Below are 19,363 nucleotides of genomic sequence, written 5' to 3' on the forward strand. Positions count from 1 at the left end.
ACAGTAATAAAATGTTCTTTATTTGTAGAGAACATGATTGTCTAAGTAAGTAAATTCCGAAGAACAAACAAAAAAATCCTAGAACTAATAAGCAATGATAGCAAGTTGCAGGATATAAGGTTAATACACAAAAGTCAATTCTCATCTTTTATAAAACCAGTTTACCACATATATGTATTATTAAGCAATATATTCTTTGATTTTTCAAGCTTTGCACCTTATCTAGATGGAATCATTGTGTTTTTATTCTGTGACTTGCTTTTTTCATTCGATGTTGTATTTGTAAAATTTATTTGTAACAATTCTGCTACAAATGCACACATTTCCTGGTACTTATGCATGAATTTCTGTAGAATATACACTGTTATTGGAATGGCAAACTATTGGCACGTGCATCTTTAACATTGTGTGATAATGTAAAACTATCCTTCAAATTTGTTGTGCAATGTAAGTGTTCTCATATTTCCAGTGTGCTATATGTATATGGCCAACCCCAGAGAATAAACTAAGAAAATATTTCAAAAATGCAGCGAAAAAATTAATGTAATTAAATTATTACAGTAGAAAATATTCACTTAATGCAAAAGAAAACAATAAAGGCAAAACAGAGGAACAAAAAAGACATGAGAACTATAGGAAGTAAAAATAAAATGGCAGACATAAATCCAACTCTATCAGTAATAACATTAAATGTGAGCAGACTAAACAGTCCGATGAAATGGCAGGGATTATCAGACTGATAACAAAATAAGTTCCAACTATATGTTGTCCATAGGAGATGCATTTAAGTTTCCAAAATACAAATTTGTTCAAAGTAAATGGTAGAAAAAATATATTATGCAAAGGCAGGCATAGAAAGCTGGACCAGCTATACTAATATTAGAGAAAATAACTTTGAGCAAACAAAAGCAACTTTGAGTAACTTTGAGCAAGCTACAAAAGTAAAGAGGAACATTTTATAATGTCAAGAGTCTGTCTTCTATCAGGAAAGTATAATAATTATAAACATATATGTTGTCATCTGACAACAGAGACCCAAAACACATGAAGTAAAAACTGACAGAATGAAGGGGGAAATAATCGGAGACTTTGATATACCACCTTAAATAATGGATACAACAACTAGCAGACTACCAACAAAGAAATTGAACACCTAAACAACCCTATATATCAACAGACCTAACAGACGTCTACAGAACAGCCCACCCAACAATAGTGGACCATACATTCTTCACAAATGGACATAGAAAATTCCCCAGGACAGACTGTACGTTAGACCATAAAACAATCCTCAATACATATAAGAAAACTGAAATTATACAAAGTAATTTCTCTGAAATTAGATACCATATGACTCACAATTTCGATCCTAGGCACACACTCAGGAGAAATAAAAACATTAGGTCTACACAAAGACTTATAAGTAAATGTTCACAGCAGCATTATTCATAATAGCTCTAAAGTGGAAAAAAAAACCCTCAAATCTCCATCAACTGAAGAACGAATGTTTTAAAAAGTTGATATATCCATAGAATGGAGTAATATTTGGCAAATTTTGTTCCTTTTTAGGAATGGAATACTGATACATGCGACAACATGGATGAACCCTGAGAACGTTATGCTAACTGAAAGAAGCCAGTCGCAAAAGACTATATATTGCAGGATTCTTGACATGAAATAGCCAAAATAGGCAAATCATAGACAGAAAATAGGTTAATAGTACCAAGGACTGGGAGGAGGAGGGAATAGGGTTTCTTTTTGAGTTGATAAAGGTGTCCTAGAATTAAGCAGTGGTGATAGTTGCACAACTCCGTAGATATACTAAAAACCATTGAACTGCACACTTTAAAAGGGTGAATCATGTGATAGATGAAGCTCCATAGAGCTGTTCACAGTAGGAAGGAAACAAACGGTACCTATAACTTCCTACCTGCCAGCTATATCAGACAAGGCTTTGGTAGGTTTTATAATGACGGTTTCTCCTAACTTTCAAAGTTTTACAAAATGAGCAGGAATTTTAGCCCCAGATTATTATGATGTTTAAAAAATATCTTCTCTGAATGTCACCCTTTACTCACGAACTCAACTTCTTTGCATCGTCTGAAATGCATTGCTTTCTGCTTTCTCGGGTCTCTGCTCAAAGGCCCTTGTATGTGTTGCCTCTCTGGAATGTTCCCCGAATTGACTAACTTTTATTTCTTTTCAATAATGCAGATTTCACCTCTTTAGGAAAGTCCTCCTTGATTCCCTTTTATTCAAACCTTCCTTTGTGCACCCTCTGTTCCATTTCTCCTAGGTTCACCTCTATCATAATGTCTATTTGCTTCCTTGTCTCCCCAACCAACGTAAGGTCATTGAGGGCAGGAATTGTATGTTTTAGTTATAAGCACCTTGCCCTGTGCCTAGTGGTAATAGACTAAGAAAGGCTGTCTAAACCCCATGGTCACCTACTAAATAACTTTAACTGTAACAGATTTTATCCCTCAGGTAGAATTTGTTGTGTGTATGTGTACTGATGGTGGTAATGATTTTGGCATCAGTTAAACCACGGTGGTTCGCTTTTCTGAATTGCCAGGAAACGTTTTGAGATACTGACAGGATTTGCCAACATCCAAGGCTAAACTTGGACTAAAGTTTAGCTATTAATATGAAATTATAAAACTATAATCAAGAAGTGTGACTGGCATTTTCTAAGTTGGTAACCAGTTCTGATTATCGCAATTTTTTGTGTGTATCATGAAAGAAGCTACTTGGCAATTACACATAAGATTATTCCATGAAATTTCACTAGATATTTAGAATTTCGTTTACTTTAAATTTCTGGTAGTTACTTTACAAAATTTAAAACAAAATTTATGTATGAAGTTTTAAAACAAATTAAATTAAAATTAATGCTTTAATTTCAAAGTTTTAAAATTAAATACCCATTCTTCATTTTACTCTCTGGAAAATAAATCTTTTTCTGCAGACTTGTAAATATGGTAGGCTTCTGTCCCAAAGTGGCCAACTGTTTGCTAAGTATTATGGAATTCTGTAAAACAACAAAAAAATTCCTCTTTTTACTTTTCATAGACAAAATTATTCTGAAATTATATCATGATGTACTGAATTTGTTATTTTAGCTAAGACACTATTTATATTTATAGATTTACCACATTTTCAAGATCAGGTTTTTTCTATCATAATGCTTCTTCTCCCATTGAACTTTATGAATTAAAAAGAAGTTATAATACCCTTTCCACCATGTTGAAAATAATATACATAATCAGATTCTTGAATGAATTGAGATTATGGGAACCTTTAAATACATTATGTCTTAACTTTAATGACATGCATAATGGAGTTTCTAAACTAATCTGTTAGAATTATTTCTATACGAATCTGACTTCAAAACAACACCCTCTTTCAAGGTAGGTTTCAAATGACGTCTGGAGGCTTTAACAAAACGTCTCTTAGTATAACAATAGATCTGACTTGCTGCTTCTTTTTCTAATGAGATTGAAAGAGAAGTTGAACTTCCTGGAATTTTTCCTAATAGGTATTTTTGGAATAGAGGCAATGGTTTCATTATGGGGAATGCCTAGAATAAAATATCAGATAATGACAGCCAGTCCAAAATTCCATGGCTTCCTTCTGCCCTAATCCTCCAGTAATGCTCCAGTTAATTTCCTAGAAATGTCAGCCACCAACAAAGGAGCCTTTGAGATTGCTATGATGAGCATCAGGGTGTATTCATATGGGATTATCTAATAGGATTTAACCTAATTTTGAGAGTGAACGTGGTCAGGTAAGGGCCTCCGAAGCATACACATTCACTGATTTTGATAGAGAAATATAGGTTTGCGTGGTAAATAATAATGGATATTTTAAGTTTCACTCCAGAAAATTATATTCACTATTCAGAATTTTAAATACAATACAACTGTCTTTAATATAACTGCAAAGGAAAGGAAGGGAATAAATGTAGCAAAGAATAAGATAGGAATAAAATATAATAAGTGACCTATACAAAAAATAATAGAAAAAAGGATAGGCTAAGAAAAATTAAGACAATCCTGCAAACAAGCTTAAAAACAGGTTTTTTCATTAAGAGGATATAATTCATGGTCATTAAAGATACTTTTATAAATATGGCAAAAATTAACATATAGAAATTATAAATATATAAAAACACATTTATTATATTTCTTAGAATTTACCAAATGAAGGCTACTGTTATGTATCCATGTTATTTAACTGGAAGTCTATATAAACATCATTTTTAATGATAGCATGATACTCAATTAAGTGATTATCAGCATTGATTTAACACTCCCCTATTGGACATTTAGGTAACTTTATTCTTTCACTATTATAAATATTATTGCCATGGATATCACCAGATGTACAGTTTTTTCAGTTAGGACTATTTCTTTTGATGAGATTCTGGGAAATGGGATTACTGGATCACAAGCTATGAATCCTTTAAACATTCTTGATGCATATTCTTGAAACGATTTCTAAAAGGACCGTGCCAGTTCACTTTACTATTAGGAATCTATGACAGAACAAACTTCACTATGGTGATGTCAAACTTTGCATTATTGTTTTTAAAAGTATTTTTCTAGTTATAACATCAGTATATGGTTTTACACGTTTTGAAACTTAACATACTTTTTGTTTATCTCATCTGAGTTTTCAGCAGCATTTGACACATTGGACTATTGACTAGTCTCCCCTTGGAAACACTCTCTTACTCGGCTTCCATGTTACCATTCGCTCCTTGCTGTTGGAGATCCCCTGATCTTGGTCCCAGATTCTCTTCCTCCCAGTACCCTTCTCATAGTACATTCTCTTCCTGGGGAATCTTATTCAATCGCATGGCTTCAAGTATCATTCAGTTTCCATAAAAATGCTCAAATTCTATGGCCCAGATCCCAAATTTTGTATCTAGTTCAGTATCAATGTACCTGACTAGATTTTTAACAATGATTTTGCTTGTCTTGCAAACACTTCAAACCAATGTGTCTAAAACTGCACTGATGATGCCTTGAGGTTTCTGCCTCCTAAACCTGTGTTTGTAAGTGTTTGTTGAATGAATAAAATAGAAAAAAAATCTCACAAGCTAGAAGAGAATATAGTTCTTTCGCAATGTAGCTGTGAGTGGAGTGCTCCAGATGGAATGAACAGGAGTCACAGAGGCTCTGAGGTGGGAGAGGAATTATTATGGTTGAGGAATTGAAAGAGAGATAATGGCTAGAAAGTAGTAAGAGAGAAAATAGTGCAGGAAAAGGTTAGATAAAAGATAGGCAGAGGCCACATCATGCTAAGCATCGTAGGTTTGGAAAATAGTTTGGATTTTACTTTTAGTACAATGGGCAAATGTTAAAGAAATTTTAAAATATAAATATAACTATTTTATTTTGAAATAGTTTGACTCACAAGGAGTTAGCTTTCCCCAATGACAATAGCTTTATATAATCTTAGTGCATTGTCAAAACCCAGGAAATTGAGGAGGCAGCACTATTCACTCAGGTATGAATCTTATTAAGATTTCTCCATTCTGTTTTACAGGTGCTCTTTTTTTTATATAGTTCTGTGAAATTTTATCACATGTCTAGATTTATGTAACAGTCACCACAATATAGAACTGTTATAAAATATAGATGGTAGAACTGTTCCATTACAAAGAAGAAACCCCATCATGTTAACTCTTAAGAGTCATAACTGCCTGTTAACTCTGACTTTTGGCAATCACTTACCTGTTTTCAATGATCACAGTTTTGTCACCTCTAAAATCTTCTTCTTCTCCTTTTTTTTTTTTTTTGATTCTGGAACAACATTGTCTTTATTTATTTATTTTTTAATATGAAATTTATTGTCAAACTGTTTTCCATACAACACCCAGTGTTCATCCCAACAGGTGTCCTCCTCAATGCCCATCACCCACTTTCCCCTCCCTCCCACCCCCCATCAACCCTCAGTTTATTCTCAGTTTTTAACAGTCTCTTATGGTTTGACTCCCTCCCTCTCTTACTTTTTTTTTCCCCTTCCCCTCTCCCATGGTCTTCTGTTAAGTTTCTCAGGATCCACAGAAGAGTGAAAACATATGGTATCTGTCTTTCTCTATATGACTTATTTCACTTAGCATAACACTCTCCAGTTCCATCCACATTGCTACAAAAGGCCATATTTCATTCCTTCTCATTGCCAAGTAGTATTCCATTGTATATATAAACCACAATTTCTTTATCCACTCATCAGTTGATGGGCATTTAGGCTCTTTCCATAATTTGGCTACTGTTGAAAGTGCTGCTATCAAAGGGGGCACATGGGTGGCTCAGTTGGTTAAGCATCCAATTCTTGATTTCAGCTCAGGTCACCATCTCATGGTTTGTGGGATTGAGCCCCACATTGGGCTCTTTGCTGACAGCATGGAGCCTGATTGGGATTATCTCTCTCTCTCTGCCCCTTTTCCTTGATTGTGATCTCTCTCTCCCAAAATAAATAAATAAACATTAAAACAATATTCTATAAATGGAATCATACAATACACAACACTTGAAATCAGCTTTTTAACTCAGCATCATTCAAGTTGTTATGCATATCAATAGTGCATTCTTTAAACATAAAAGCTGAAACTATAAAATTCTTAGAAGAAAACAGACAGAAACCTTCATGACATTGGATTTGGCATTGATTTCTTGGGTATGACTCCAAAGGCACAGGCAACTAAAGGAAAAATAGACAAATTGGAAGTCTTTGAAATTTAAGACTTTTTGCATCAAAAGACACTATCAATAGAGTAAAATGGCAACACATAGAATGGAAGAAACTACTTGCATATCACATACAAGGGATTAATATACAGAATATATAGTGAATGTCTAAAACTCAACAACAACAAAAACAGTTAAAAAACAGGCAAAGGACTTGAATAGCATTTATCCAGAGAAAATTATACAAATAGCCAATAGGCATGTGAAAAGATACTCGACATCATTAATCATTAGGGAAATGCAAATCAAAACCATGGTGAGATATAACCTCACACCCATTAGGATGACCTTGGAAGTTCATAGAGCTTGCCTGGCTAAGATGTAAGTAAGGAGTGTTTGCAGTCTGGGAAATGGCTGGTTGAGAAGCAGCAAAGAGACCAGCAAAACTGGGTCTCCTTTGAAACTTCAAGGCTGAAGGCAGCCTGACCTTGCCTGTGGATCAACATGTTTCTCCACTCTGTAAATGCTTAATCTAAAGTATTAAAACAACCCCCTTCCTATGACATATATACTGCCCCGTCATGTTCCCTTTGCCTGTCTGCACGTCACTGCCCTGATTGTACTGTTCCCCTGATAATTTTTTAGTATGCTTTGTTCCTGCTTTTGAAACTACATATTCCTTTCCCCTGTACCTCTTGAAATGTACTAATAAGATTCTCAATAAAAACTTTGCTTGGAGAAGAGCTTTGCTTGGGGCCATTGCCACTAGAGTGCTTGGCCCCCTTGCCCTCTCCTTTCTCTGATTCAGGAGTCTGGAGTACTCTGTCATCCACCATCCCAGGGTTTACTGGTCAAACCTGAAAGGTGACTGTTATTAAAAATAAAGGCTTTACTGATAAACTTTAAGAAGACGTAATACCTGTCCTTCTTAAAGTCTTCCAAAAAATCAAAGAGAAGGGAATGGTCCCAAACTCATTTTACAAAGCCAGAAAAGGACACTACCAGAAGAAAAAATTATAGCCCAATATCCCTGATGAATATAGATGCAAACAATTCTCAATAACATACTAGCAAATTCAATAGCATATTAAAAAGATCATACATAATGATCAAGTGGGATTTAACCCTGGAAAACAAGGATAGTTCAACATATGCAAATCAATAAATGAGTTACATCACATTAATAGAATGAAAGACAAAAATCATATGATTATCTCAGTAGACGCAGAAAAAACATTTATGATAAAACACTCATTTATGATAAAACTCTTCTACAAATTACATATAGAAGATACATAACAAAGGCAATATATGACAAGACCACAGCACAGCTAACATCATACTCAGCTTTTCCTCTAATATCAGGAACAAGACAAGGGTTTCTATCCTCACCACTCTTATTCAACATAGTACTGGAAGTCCTAACCAGAGAAATCAGGCAAGAAAAAAAAAGGCATCAGAATTGGAAAGGAAAATGTAAAATTGTGTCTGTTAGCTGATGATATGATGTTGTATATAGAAAATCCTAAAATACCACCAAAACAAACAAACAAACAAACAAACAAACCTTATTAGATCTAATCAAGTTATTAAAGTTGCAGGATACAAAATTAAAATACAAAATCAGTAGTATTTCTATATACCAATAATAAATTGCCTTAAAAGAAATAAATAAAATGATCTCATTTACAATAGTATCAAAACAATGAAATGCTTAGGAATAAAATTAACCAAGGAGGTGAAGGATTAGTACTCTGAAATTACAAAACATTGATGAGAGAAACTGAAGAAGACACAAATAAATGAAAAGGTATTTCTGTGTTCATGGATTAGAAGAATTAATATGGTTAAAATGTCTATATTACCAAAAGCCATCTATAGATTCAGTGTAATCCTTATCGAGAGTTCAATGACATTTTTCTGTAGAGGTAGAAAGAAGAATGCTAAAATTTATATGGAACCAAAAAAGATTCTGAATAGCCAAGTTAATCCTGAGAAAGAAGAATAAAGCAGGAGGCATCACACTTCCTGATTTCAAAATATGTTATAAAGCTATAGTAATCAAAACAGTATGGCAGTGGCATAAAAAACAGACAGATCACTGGAACAGAATTGAAAGTCCAGAAATAAACCCAAGCATATGCAATCAAGTAGTACTTGACAAAGGAGCTGAGAACACTTAGTGGAGAAAAGACAGTCTCTTCAATAAATGGTGCTGGGGAAAATTGAATATTCATTAGTAAAAGAATGACACTAGACCCCGATCTTACACTACTCACAAAAATTAACTCAGAATTGATTAAAATATTAAATGTAAGATCTGAAATTATAAAACTCCTAGAAGAAAACATAGGAAACAATTTTCTTGATGTGGGTCTTGGCATTGACTTTTTTTGTGATATGATATAGCACAAAAACAAAATCAAAATTAAACAAGTGGGACATCCATTGTCACTGCAAATGGCAAGATTTCATTCTTTTTATGGCTGAGCAATATTCACATATAATAGTCATATATACATTTTATATATATATATATATATATATATATATATATATATATTCCTATGTTTACTGCATCATTATTTACAATAGCCAAATTATGGAAACAACATAAACGTCCATCAACTGATGAATGCATAAGGAAGATATGAGATGTATACATCCCATTAGTAAACATGGGGATGCATATATTCCTTTGGATTACTGTTTTTGTATTCTCTGGGCAAATACCCAGTAGTGAGATTGCTGGATCATAGGGTATTTCTATTTTTAATTTTTTGAGGAACCTCCATATTGTCTTCCACAGTGGCTGTACCAATCTGCATTCCTGCCAATAGTGTACAAGTGTTTCTTTTTCTCCACAGTAACCAAAACTTGTTGTTTCTTGTGTTTTTTATTTTGGCCATTCTGACTGATGTGAGGTGATATCTCATGGTGCTTTTGATTTTCATTTCCCTATGATGAGTGATCTTGAGCATCTTTTCATGGGTCTGAGGGCAATCTGTCTTTCTTCTTTGGAGAAATGTCTGTTTATGTCTTCTACCCATTTTTTTAGTTGGATTATTTGTTTTTTATTTGTGTTGAGTTGCCTAAGTTTTTTTAAAAATATATTTTGATACTAACCCTTTATTAGATATGTCATTTGCAAATATCTTCTTCCATTCAGTAGATTGCCTTTTAGTTTTGTTGTTTCCTTTGCTGTGTGTACAATGGAATATTATTTAGCCTTAAAAAGAAGAAAAATTCTGACACACGCTACAACATGGATGAACCTCGACTATATCATGCTAAGTGAAGTAATCAGTCACAAAAAAACCAAATGCTATATGATTCCACTTATATAAAGTATTTAGAGTTGTCAAATTCTTAGAGATGGAAGCACAACCATAGGAATGTACTTAATGCCACTAAACTGTACACTTAAAATAGTTACTAAAATGATAAATGTGTATGTATATTTTACATAATTTGTTTAAAAAGTACTTTCCTTTAAATAGTTAAGGGATCCTGGAGTGGGCTGTTAGATAGTGCCCTAATATGACACTGAAAGAACATGCAGTCATCTTTCTGCCTTATTTCTAAGTTTTGGATATTTTTTCTTAATACATAGAAGTTCCTAAGAAATTTCACCTCTGAAGGTAAAAGATGCTGAAAAAACACCTAAGATGGCAATTCATATAAATTCTACATACATGTTTATTAAAGCATTTCAATATATATTTAATTAGATTTATTCACTTTTATATTTATATTTATAAATATAAATTCATATTAATTTATTTAATTTTTATAATTAAATACATTATAATGTATAAAGTATTAGATTACATTATACATTATAATGTATAAAGTATTAGATTACATTATACATTATAATGTATAAAGTATTAGATATGTATTTAGTTATGTATAATTAGAAAATCTTGATCAACTATCTCAACTTCAGAAAACAGCACTGAATTCTAAATAACAACAAAATATTTTTTTAAGAGTTTTTTTTTTTTAATTTACATCCAAGTTAGTTAGCATATGGTGCAATAATGATTTCAGGAGTAGAATCCAGTGATTTTCCCCTACATAGAACACCCAGTGCTCATCTCACCAAGTGTCCTCTTTAATGCCCCTTGCCCATTTAGCCCATCCCTCCACCCACAATCCCTCCAGCAACCCTCAGTTTGTTCTCTATATTTAAGAGTTTATGTTTTGTCCCCCTCCCAGTTTTTATATTATTTTTGCTTCCCTTCCCTTATGCTCATCTGCTTTGTATCTTAAATTCCACATGTGAGTGAAGTCATATATTTGTCTTTCTCTGACTGACTAATTTTGCTTAGGATAATATACTCTAGTTCCATCCACGGAGTTGCAAATGGAAAGATTTCATTCTTTTTGATTGCCGAGTATTACTCCATTGTGTGTGTGTGTGTGTGTGTGTGTGTGTGTGTGTGTGTATTACTATTATATTGAAATATTTTATTATTTTTGAAAGAGAGAGAGACAGAGTGTGAGCTGCAGAGGGGCAGAGAGAGAGGGAGACACAGAATCCGAAGCAGGCTTCAGGCTCTGAGCCATCAGCACAGAGCCCAACGCAGTACTTGAACTCACGAGCTGTGAGATCATGACCTGAGCCGAAGTCAGACGCTCAACTGACTGAGCCACCCAGGTGCCCCTAAACCACATCTTCTTTATCCATTCATTTGTCAATGGACATTTGGGATCTTCTCATACGTTGGCCATTGTCGATAGCAGTGCTATAAACATTGGGGTGTATGTGCCCATTTAAAACAACACACCTGTATTCTTTGTATAAATACATAGTAGTGCAATTGCTGGGTTGTAAGGTAGTTCTATTTTTAATTTTTTGAAGAACCTCCATACTATTTTCCAGAGTGGCTGCACTAATTTGCATTCCCACCAGCAACGCAAAAGGGTTCCTCTTTCTCCACATCCACGCCAACATCTGTTGTTGCCTGAGTTGTTAATGTTAGCCATTCTGACAGGTGTGAGGTGGTATCTCATTGTGGTTTTGATTTGTATTTCTCTGATGATGAGTAATGTTAAGCATTTTCTCATGTGTCTGTTAGCCATCTGGATGTCTTCTTTGGAGAAGTGTCTATTCATGTCTTTTGCCCATTTCTTCACTGGATTATTTGTTTTTTGGGTGTTGAGTTTGGTAAGTTCTTTATAGATTTGGGATACTAGCCCTTTATCTGGTATATCATTTGCAAACTTCTCCCATTCCTTTGGTTGCCTTTTAGTTTTGCTGATTGTTTCCTTTGTCATGCAGAAGCTTTTTATTTGAGGTCCCAATAGCTCATTTTTGCTTTTGTTTCCCTTGCCTCTGGAAACATCTGGAGATGTGTTGAGTAAGAATTTGCTACAGCCATAGTCAAAGAGGTTTTTGCCTGCTTTCTCCTCTAGGATTTTGATGGCTTTCAGTCTTAGGTTTACGTCTTTCATCCATTTTGAGTTTATTATTGTGTATGGTGTAAGAAAGTGGACCAGGTTCATTCTTCTGCATATTGCTGTCCAGTTTTCCCAACAGCATTTGCTGAAGAAACCGTCTTTATTCCATTGGGTATTCTTTCCTGCTTTGTCAAAGATTAGTTGGCCAGATGTTTGTAGGTCCACTTCTGGGTTTTCTATTTTGTTCCATTGATCCAGTACCATACTGTCTTGATGATTACAGCTTTGTAGTACATCTTGAAGTTTGGAATTCTGATGCCTCCAGCTTTGGTTTTCTTTTTCAGGATTGCATTGGCTATTCAGGGTCTTTTGTGGTTCCATATAAATTTTAGGATTGTGTGTTCTATTATTTTGATAGGGATTGTATTGACTATGTAGATTGCTTTGGGTAGTATCAACATTTTAACAATATTTGTTCTTCCAGTCCATGAGCATGGAATATTTTTCCTTTTTTTGTGTGTGTCTTCTTCAGTTTCTTTCATAAGTTCCTATAGTTTTCAGTGTATAGGATTTTCACCTCTTTGGTTAGGTTTATTCCTAGGTATTTTATGGTTTTTGGTGCAATTGTAAATGGGATAGATTCCTTGATTCCCCTTTCTGCTGTTTCATTATTGGTGTATAAAAATGCAACCGATTTCTCGCATTGATTTTATATCCTGTGACTTTGCTGAATTCATTAATCAGTTCTAGCAGTTTTTTGGTGAAATATTTTGGGTTTTCCATATAGAGTATTGTGTCATCTGCGAAGAGTGAAAGTTTGACTTCCTCCTTGCTGATTTGGATGCCTTTAATTTCTTTGTGTTGTTTGATTGCTGAGGCTAGGACTTCCAATACTATGTTGAATAACAGTGGTGAGAGTGGACATCCCTATCGTGTTCCTGACCTTAAGGGGATAGCCCTCAGTTTTTCCCCATTGAGGATGATATTAGTGGTGGGTCCTTCATATATGGCTTTCATGATCTTGAGGTATGATCCTTCTATCCTTACTTTCTTGAGGGTTTTTGTCAAGAAAGGATGCTGTATTTTGTCAAATGCTTTCTCTGCATCTATTGAGAGGATCATGTGGTTCTTGTCCTTTCTTTTATTAATGTGATGTGTCACATTGATTGTTTTGCAGATATTGAACCAGCCCTGCATCCCAGGTATAAATCCCAGTTGATCATGGTGAATAATTCTTTTAATGCATTGTTGGATCCAGTTGGCTAGTATCTTGTTGAGAATTTTTGCATCCATGTTCATCAGGAAATTGGTCTATAGTTCTCCGTTTTAGTGGAGTTGTTGTCTGGTTTTGGGATCAAGGCCTCATAGAATGAGTTTGGAAGTTTTCCTTCCATTTATATTTTTTGGAATAACTTCACAAGAGTAGGAGTTAACTCTTTAAATGTTTGGTAAAATTCCCCTGGAAAGCCATCCAGTCCTGGTCTCTTGTTTTTTGGGAGGTTTTTGATTACTAATTCAATTTCTTTGCTAGTTATTGGTCTGTTTGAATTCTCTATTTCTTCCTATTTCAGTTTTGGTAGTTTATATGTTTCTAGCAATTTGTCCATTTCTTCCAGATTGCCAAATTTATTGGCATATAATTGCTCATAATATTCTCTTACTATTGTTTGTATTTCTGCAGTGTTGGTTGTTATCTCTCCTTTTTCATTTTTTATTTTACTTACTTGGGTCCTTCCCTTTTTTTTTTGTTTTGATCAAACTGTCTAGGGATTTATCAATTTTGTTAATTCTTTCAAAGAACCAGTTCCTGGCTTCATTGATCTGTTCTGTTTTTTTTATTTCGATAGCACTGATTTCTGCTCTATTCATTATTATTTCCTGTCTTCTGCTGGTTTTGGGTTTTATTTGCTGTTCTTTTTCCAGCTTCTTTAGGTGTAAGGTTAGGTTGTGTATCTGAGACCTCTCTTCCTTCTTAAGGAAGGCTTGTATCGCTATATACTTCCTTTTTATGACTGCCTTTGCTGCATCCCAGAGGTTTTGGGCTGTCGTGTTATTTTCATTGGCTTCCATATACTTTTTACTTTCCTCTTTAATTTCTTGATTAACCTACTCATTCTTTAATAGGATGTTCTTTAATCTCCAAGTATTTGTGGTCTTCCCAAATTTTTTCTTGTGGTTGATTTTGAATTTCATAGTATTGTGGTCTGAAAATATGCATGGTATGATTTCGATCTTTTTGAACTGTTGAGGGCTGATTTTTGACCCAGTATGTGATCTATTCTGGAGGATGTTCAGTGTGCACTTGAGAAGAATGTATATTCTGCTGCTTTAAGATGAAATGTTCCGAATATATCTGTTAAGTCCATCCGGTCCAGTGTGTCATTCAAACCCATGGCTTCCTTGTTGATTTTCTGCTTACATGATCTGTCCATTGCTCTACGAGGTGTGTTGAAGTCCCCTACTATGATGGTATTATTATCAATGAGTTTCTGTATGTTTGTGGTTAATTGATTTATATATTTGGGTGCTTTCATATTGGGGCATAAATGTTTACAATTGTTAGATCTTCTTGGTGTACAGACCCCTTAATCATGATAGAATGCCCTTCTTTGTCTCTTGTTACAATATTTATTTTAAAATCTAGATTGTCTGATATACATATGGCTACTCCAGCTTTCTTTTCGTGACCATTAGCATGTTAGATGGTTCTCCATCCCCTCACTTTCAGTCTGAAGGTGACTTAAGGTCTAAAATAGTCTCTTATAAAAGCATACACATGGATGTCATTTTCTTATCCATTCTGATACCATATGTCTTGATTGGAGCACTTAGTCTATTGATATTTAGAATGAGTACTGAAAGATATGAACTTACTGCCATTGTGTTGGCAATTGTGTAAAGTTGGAGTTTCTGGTGGTGTTCTTTGGTCCTTTCTAGTCTTTGTTGATTTTGGTCTTTTTTGTTTTGTTTCGTCTTTTCTCCCCTCAGAGAGTCCCCCTTAGACATTCTTTCAGGGCTGGTTTAGTGGTCATGACTCCTTTAGTTTTTGTTTGTCTGAAAACTCTTTATTTCTTCTATTTTGAATGACAGCCTTGCTGGATAAAGAAGTCTTGTCTGCATATCTTTCTGATTCAGCATGTTGAATATATCCTGTCATTCCTTTATGGACTGTAAAGTTTCTGAGGGTAGGTATGCTGCTAACCTGATCTGTCTTCCCTTGTAGGTTAAGGACTTTTTTCCCTTGCTGCTTTCAAAATTATTTCCTTGTCTGTGCATTTTGTGAATTTGACTATTATATGCCTTGTTGATGGTTGGTTTTTGTTGAATCTAATGGGAGTTCTCTGTTTCTTGGATTTTGATGTCTGTGTCTTTCCCCAGGTTAGGAAAGTTTTCTGCTATGATTTGCTCACGTAAACCTTCTATCCCTTTTTCTCTCTCTTCATCTTCTGGGACTCCTATGATTTGGATGTCATTCCTTTTCAGTGAGCCACTGAGTTCTCTAATTCTTTTTTTTTTTTAATTTTTTTTTCAACGTTTATTTATTTTTGGGACAGAGAGAGACAGAGCATGAACGGGGGAGGGGCAGAGAGAGAGGGAGACACAGAATCGGGGAGACACAGCCCAGAGCCTGACGCGGGGCTCGAACTCACGGACTGCGAGATCGTGACCTGGCTGAAGTCGGACGCTTAACCGACTGCGCCACCCAGGCACCCCTCTCTAATTCTTATATTGTGCTCTTTTGCCTTAGTTTCTCTCTCTTTTTCTGCTTCATTATTCTCCATAATTTTGGCTTCTGTATCACTGATTTGTTGCTTTGCTTCATCAATGGCATCAATTCAAGATTGCATCTCAGTTATAGCGTTTTTAATTTAGTCCTCACTTGATTTTACCTCTTTTATTTCCTCAGAAAGGGATTATATGTTTTTTTTCAACCCAAGCTAGTGTTCTTATTATCATGATTCTAAATTATAGTTCAGACATCTTGCTTATATCTGTGTTGATTAAGTCCCTGGCTGTCATTTCTTCCTGTTCTTTCTTTTGGGGTGAATCCCTTCATTTTGTCATTTTGGAGGGAGAAAAAGAATTAATAAAAGAAAATAAAAGAGACAATCTGGGGGAGAAGCCAAGATGGCAGAACAGCATGGAAGCTTTTTGTGTGTCTCACGTCCGTGAAATACAGCCAGACCAACACTAAACCATCCTACACACCTAGAAAACCAATTGGAAGATTAACACAACAATCTGCACAACCTGAACCACAGAATTCAGCAGGTATGTGACACGAAGAGCTGAACTTGGGGAGCAAGAAGCCCTGAAACGTAGGGAACTGCTTTTGTGGGTGGAGAGAGGATGGAGACTGGGGAGGAGGGGAGCATACGGGAAAAGCACCCCTCCCCAAAAGCAGCTGGAGAGAAAGTAAAAAATTGGAAACAGTCGCAGGGACTAAACTAAAAAGGGAGAAAGGAGAGGGTTTAAATTCCATTAAGACTGTAAACTAGGGGAGTGCAAAGGCTGCAACTCCGCAGCTCGATACCTGGCGGTGCTCTGGTGGGAAAGGTGAATGCCCAGGAACAGAGTGGGGTCCGGGAGGTTCTCGGGCCACATGGGGAAAAGCGGTTCCATTGATGGAAGGATATTTGGTAGAGACTGTTGAAGTCACCTGGTCCCAGCAGACCCCGGAAGGCAGCCACATTCACAGGTGCGGGGGCAAGGTTGTTGAGGGTGAAGCCTGGTGTCAGATGTGTATTGCGATTTTCCACGGTCCCTGAAATGCTGAGGCTACACTGTCTTGCAAATTTTTGGGGGGTCGGGCTGGCACCTAGCTGCAGTCTTAGGGCACCGGCAACAGCAGGATCCAGCCGGTGTTTGTGGGTGCAGCCAACATTCAGCCATTGCTCATTAGGCCACCACTCGATGAGACCCTCCCGCAGAGGGGCAGAGTGGGTCAAAGCCGCAGTCCTTCAGAAGTAAGGGGCCGGGGAAAACAGCCACATCTGAGACAAAACTTGGGAGAGAGGTACTGCCTGGGCCTGGTCACGGAGAGTGAAAAAGTGGGGAGTGGACAAGAGCTGAAGACAGAGGACTGACGCACGACTGCTGATGCGGGAGAACAGACTGGGTGGCTGGGCAGCGCCATTTTTCACCACTCCTGCGCATGTGCCATGTGCACCAACAAGCACCACAACAATCCATCCCAGTAGGCTAGCAGCGCCATCTAGGGGAGAGCGGAGCTGTTACACTGAGCCCTGCCCAACTGGGCCAACTTTGCTCTTCAAGAACACAAACCTCACCACCGGCTTAAGCTATGGACTATAAAGAGCTACATGGACTGACCTCTAGGGGAAAACAAAGCAATTTCAGTCCTACTTCAATCAGTTAGCAGGTTCATCTATTCAGTTTTTTTTCTCTCTTTCTCCTTTTTCTCTTTTATAATTCTTTTCTTTTTCTTGAATATAGAAAGAGAAAAGACTCATTTTTATTTTCAATTTTTATTAAAAATATCTGTCTTTAATTTTTATTACTATATTTTTTACTTTTGTGTAAATTTTTTCAAATTCTACTTTACTTCCATCATTTGATTTTAGTCTACTTCAGTGTACTCACCTTTTCAAATTTTCAAACAATTTCCTTTTTTCTTTTTCTTTTTTCTTTTTCATTTCTTTTCTTTTTCTTGAATGCAGAAAGAGAAAAACTTCATTTTCACTTTCAATTTCTTTTAAAAATATTTTTATTTAATTTTTATTACTACAGTTTTTGCTTTTATGTAAATTTTTTCATATTCTATCTTACTCCCATTATTTTATTTTAGTCTACTACAGTGTATTCACTTTTTCAAATTTTCAAATGATTCCTTTTTTTGTCTTTTCCTTTTTTCTTTTTTTAATATTTTTTCTCTTTTTCATTTCTTTTCTTTTTTCTTAAATACAGAAAATGAAAAAATTCATATTTGTTTTTAATTTTTATTAAAATATCTTTCTATAATTTTTTCTACTATATTCTCTACTTTTGTGTATTTTAGTCTACTTTAGTATATTGATTTTTTCAAATTCTCAAATGATTTCCATTTTTTTCTCTCCCCCCGCCTTTTTTGTTTGTTTGTTTGTTTTTGTTTGTTTGTTTCTCTATTCTGTCAAACCACTTTCTACACCCAGACCAAAACACACCTAGGATCTAGTATCATCTGTTCGATTTGTGTGTGGGTGTGTTTTTAATTTTTAATTTTAATATTTTTTTAATTTTAATTTTTTTAATTGCAATTTTTCTACCTCATTAATTCCTTTTCTCCCTTCAAAATGACAAAATGAAGGAATTCACCCCAAAAGAAAGAGCACGAAGAAATGCCAGCCAGGGATTTAACCAACACAGACACAAGCAAGATGTCTGAACCAGAATTTAGAATCACGATAATAAGAATACTAGCTGGAGTTGAAAATAGATTGGAATCTCTTTCTGCAGACATAAAAGAAGTAAAAAATATCCAGAATGAAATTAAAAATGCTATAACTGAGCTGCAATCATGGATGGATGCAGCGGCAGCAAGGATGGACGAGACAGAACAGAGAATCAGCGATATAGAGGACAAACTTATAGAGAATAATGAAGCAGAGAAAAAGAGGGAGATTAAGGCAAAAGAGCATGATTTAAGAATTAAAAAAATCAGTGACTCAAAAAAGGAACAACATCAGAATCATAGGGGTCCCAGAGGAGGAAGATAGAGAAATAGGGGTAGAAGGGTTATGTGAGCAAATCATAGTGGAAAACTTTCCTAACCTGGGGAAAGACACAGACATCAAAATCCAGGAAGCACAGAGTACTCCCATTAGATTCAACAAAAACTGACCATCAACAAGGCATATCATAGTCAAATTCACAAAATACTCAGGCAAGGAAAGAATCATGAAAGTAGCCAGGGAAAAAAAAGTCCCTAACCTACAAGGGAAGACAGATCAGGCTTGTAGCAGACCTATCCACAGAAATCCGGCAGGCCAGAAAGGGGTGGCAGGATATATTCAGTGTGCTGAATCAGAAAAATATGCAGCCAAGAATTCTTTATCCAGCAAGGCTGTCATTCAAAATAGAAGGAGAGATAAAAAGTTTCCCAGACAAACAAACAAAAATTAAAGGAGTTTGTGACCACTAAACCAGCCCTGCAAGAAATATTAAGGGGGACTCTCTGAGGGGACAAAAGATGAAAATATGTATATGTATGTATGTGTGTATATGTGTGTGTGTGTGTGTGTGTGTGTGTGTATCATATA

At 35.4% G+C, this 19,363-nt stretch overlaps 1 protein-coding gene across 5 annotated transcripts in view; it reads right to left on the bottom strand.

Annotated features, from left to right (window-relative positions):
• CATSPERE (catsper channel auxiliary subunit epsilon) overlaps nt 1-19,363 on the bottom strand; it is a 201,574-nt gene that overhangs the window by 90,493 nt on the left and 91,718 nt on the right. For 3 of the 5 annotated variants that reach the window (XM_047841280.1, XM_047841279.1, XM_047841278.1), the window contains exon 8: nt 2,925-3,031. The exons of 1 other annotated variant lie outside the window; for it this stretch is intronic. In XM_047841280.1, the coding sequence (XP_047697236.1) occupies nt 2,925-3,031 (107 nt within the window). Of the gene's footprint in view, nt 1-2,924; nt 3,032-19,363 lie in introns of those variants that run through there. One more of the 5 variants, XM_047841282.1, reaches the window with a different exon arrangement.

The sequence above is a fragment of the Prionailurus viverrinus genome, chromosome F1 (genome assembly GCF_022837055.1).
Source record: "Prionailurus viverrinus isolate Anna chromosome F1, UM_Priviv_1.0, whole genome shotgun sequence".
NCBI lineage: Eukaryota > Metazoa > Chordata > Mammalia > Carnivora > Felidae > Prionailurus > Prionailurus viverrinus.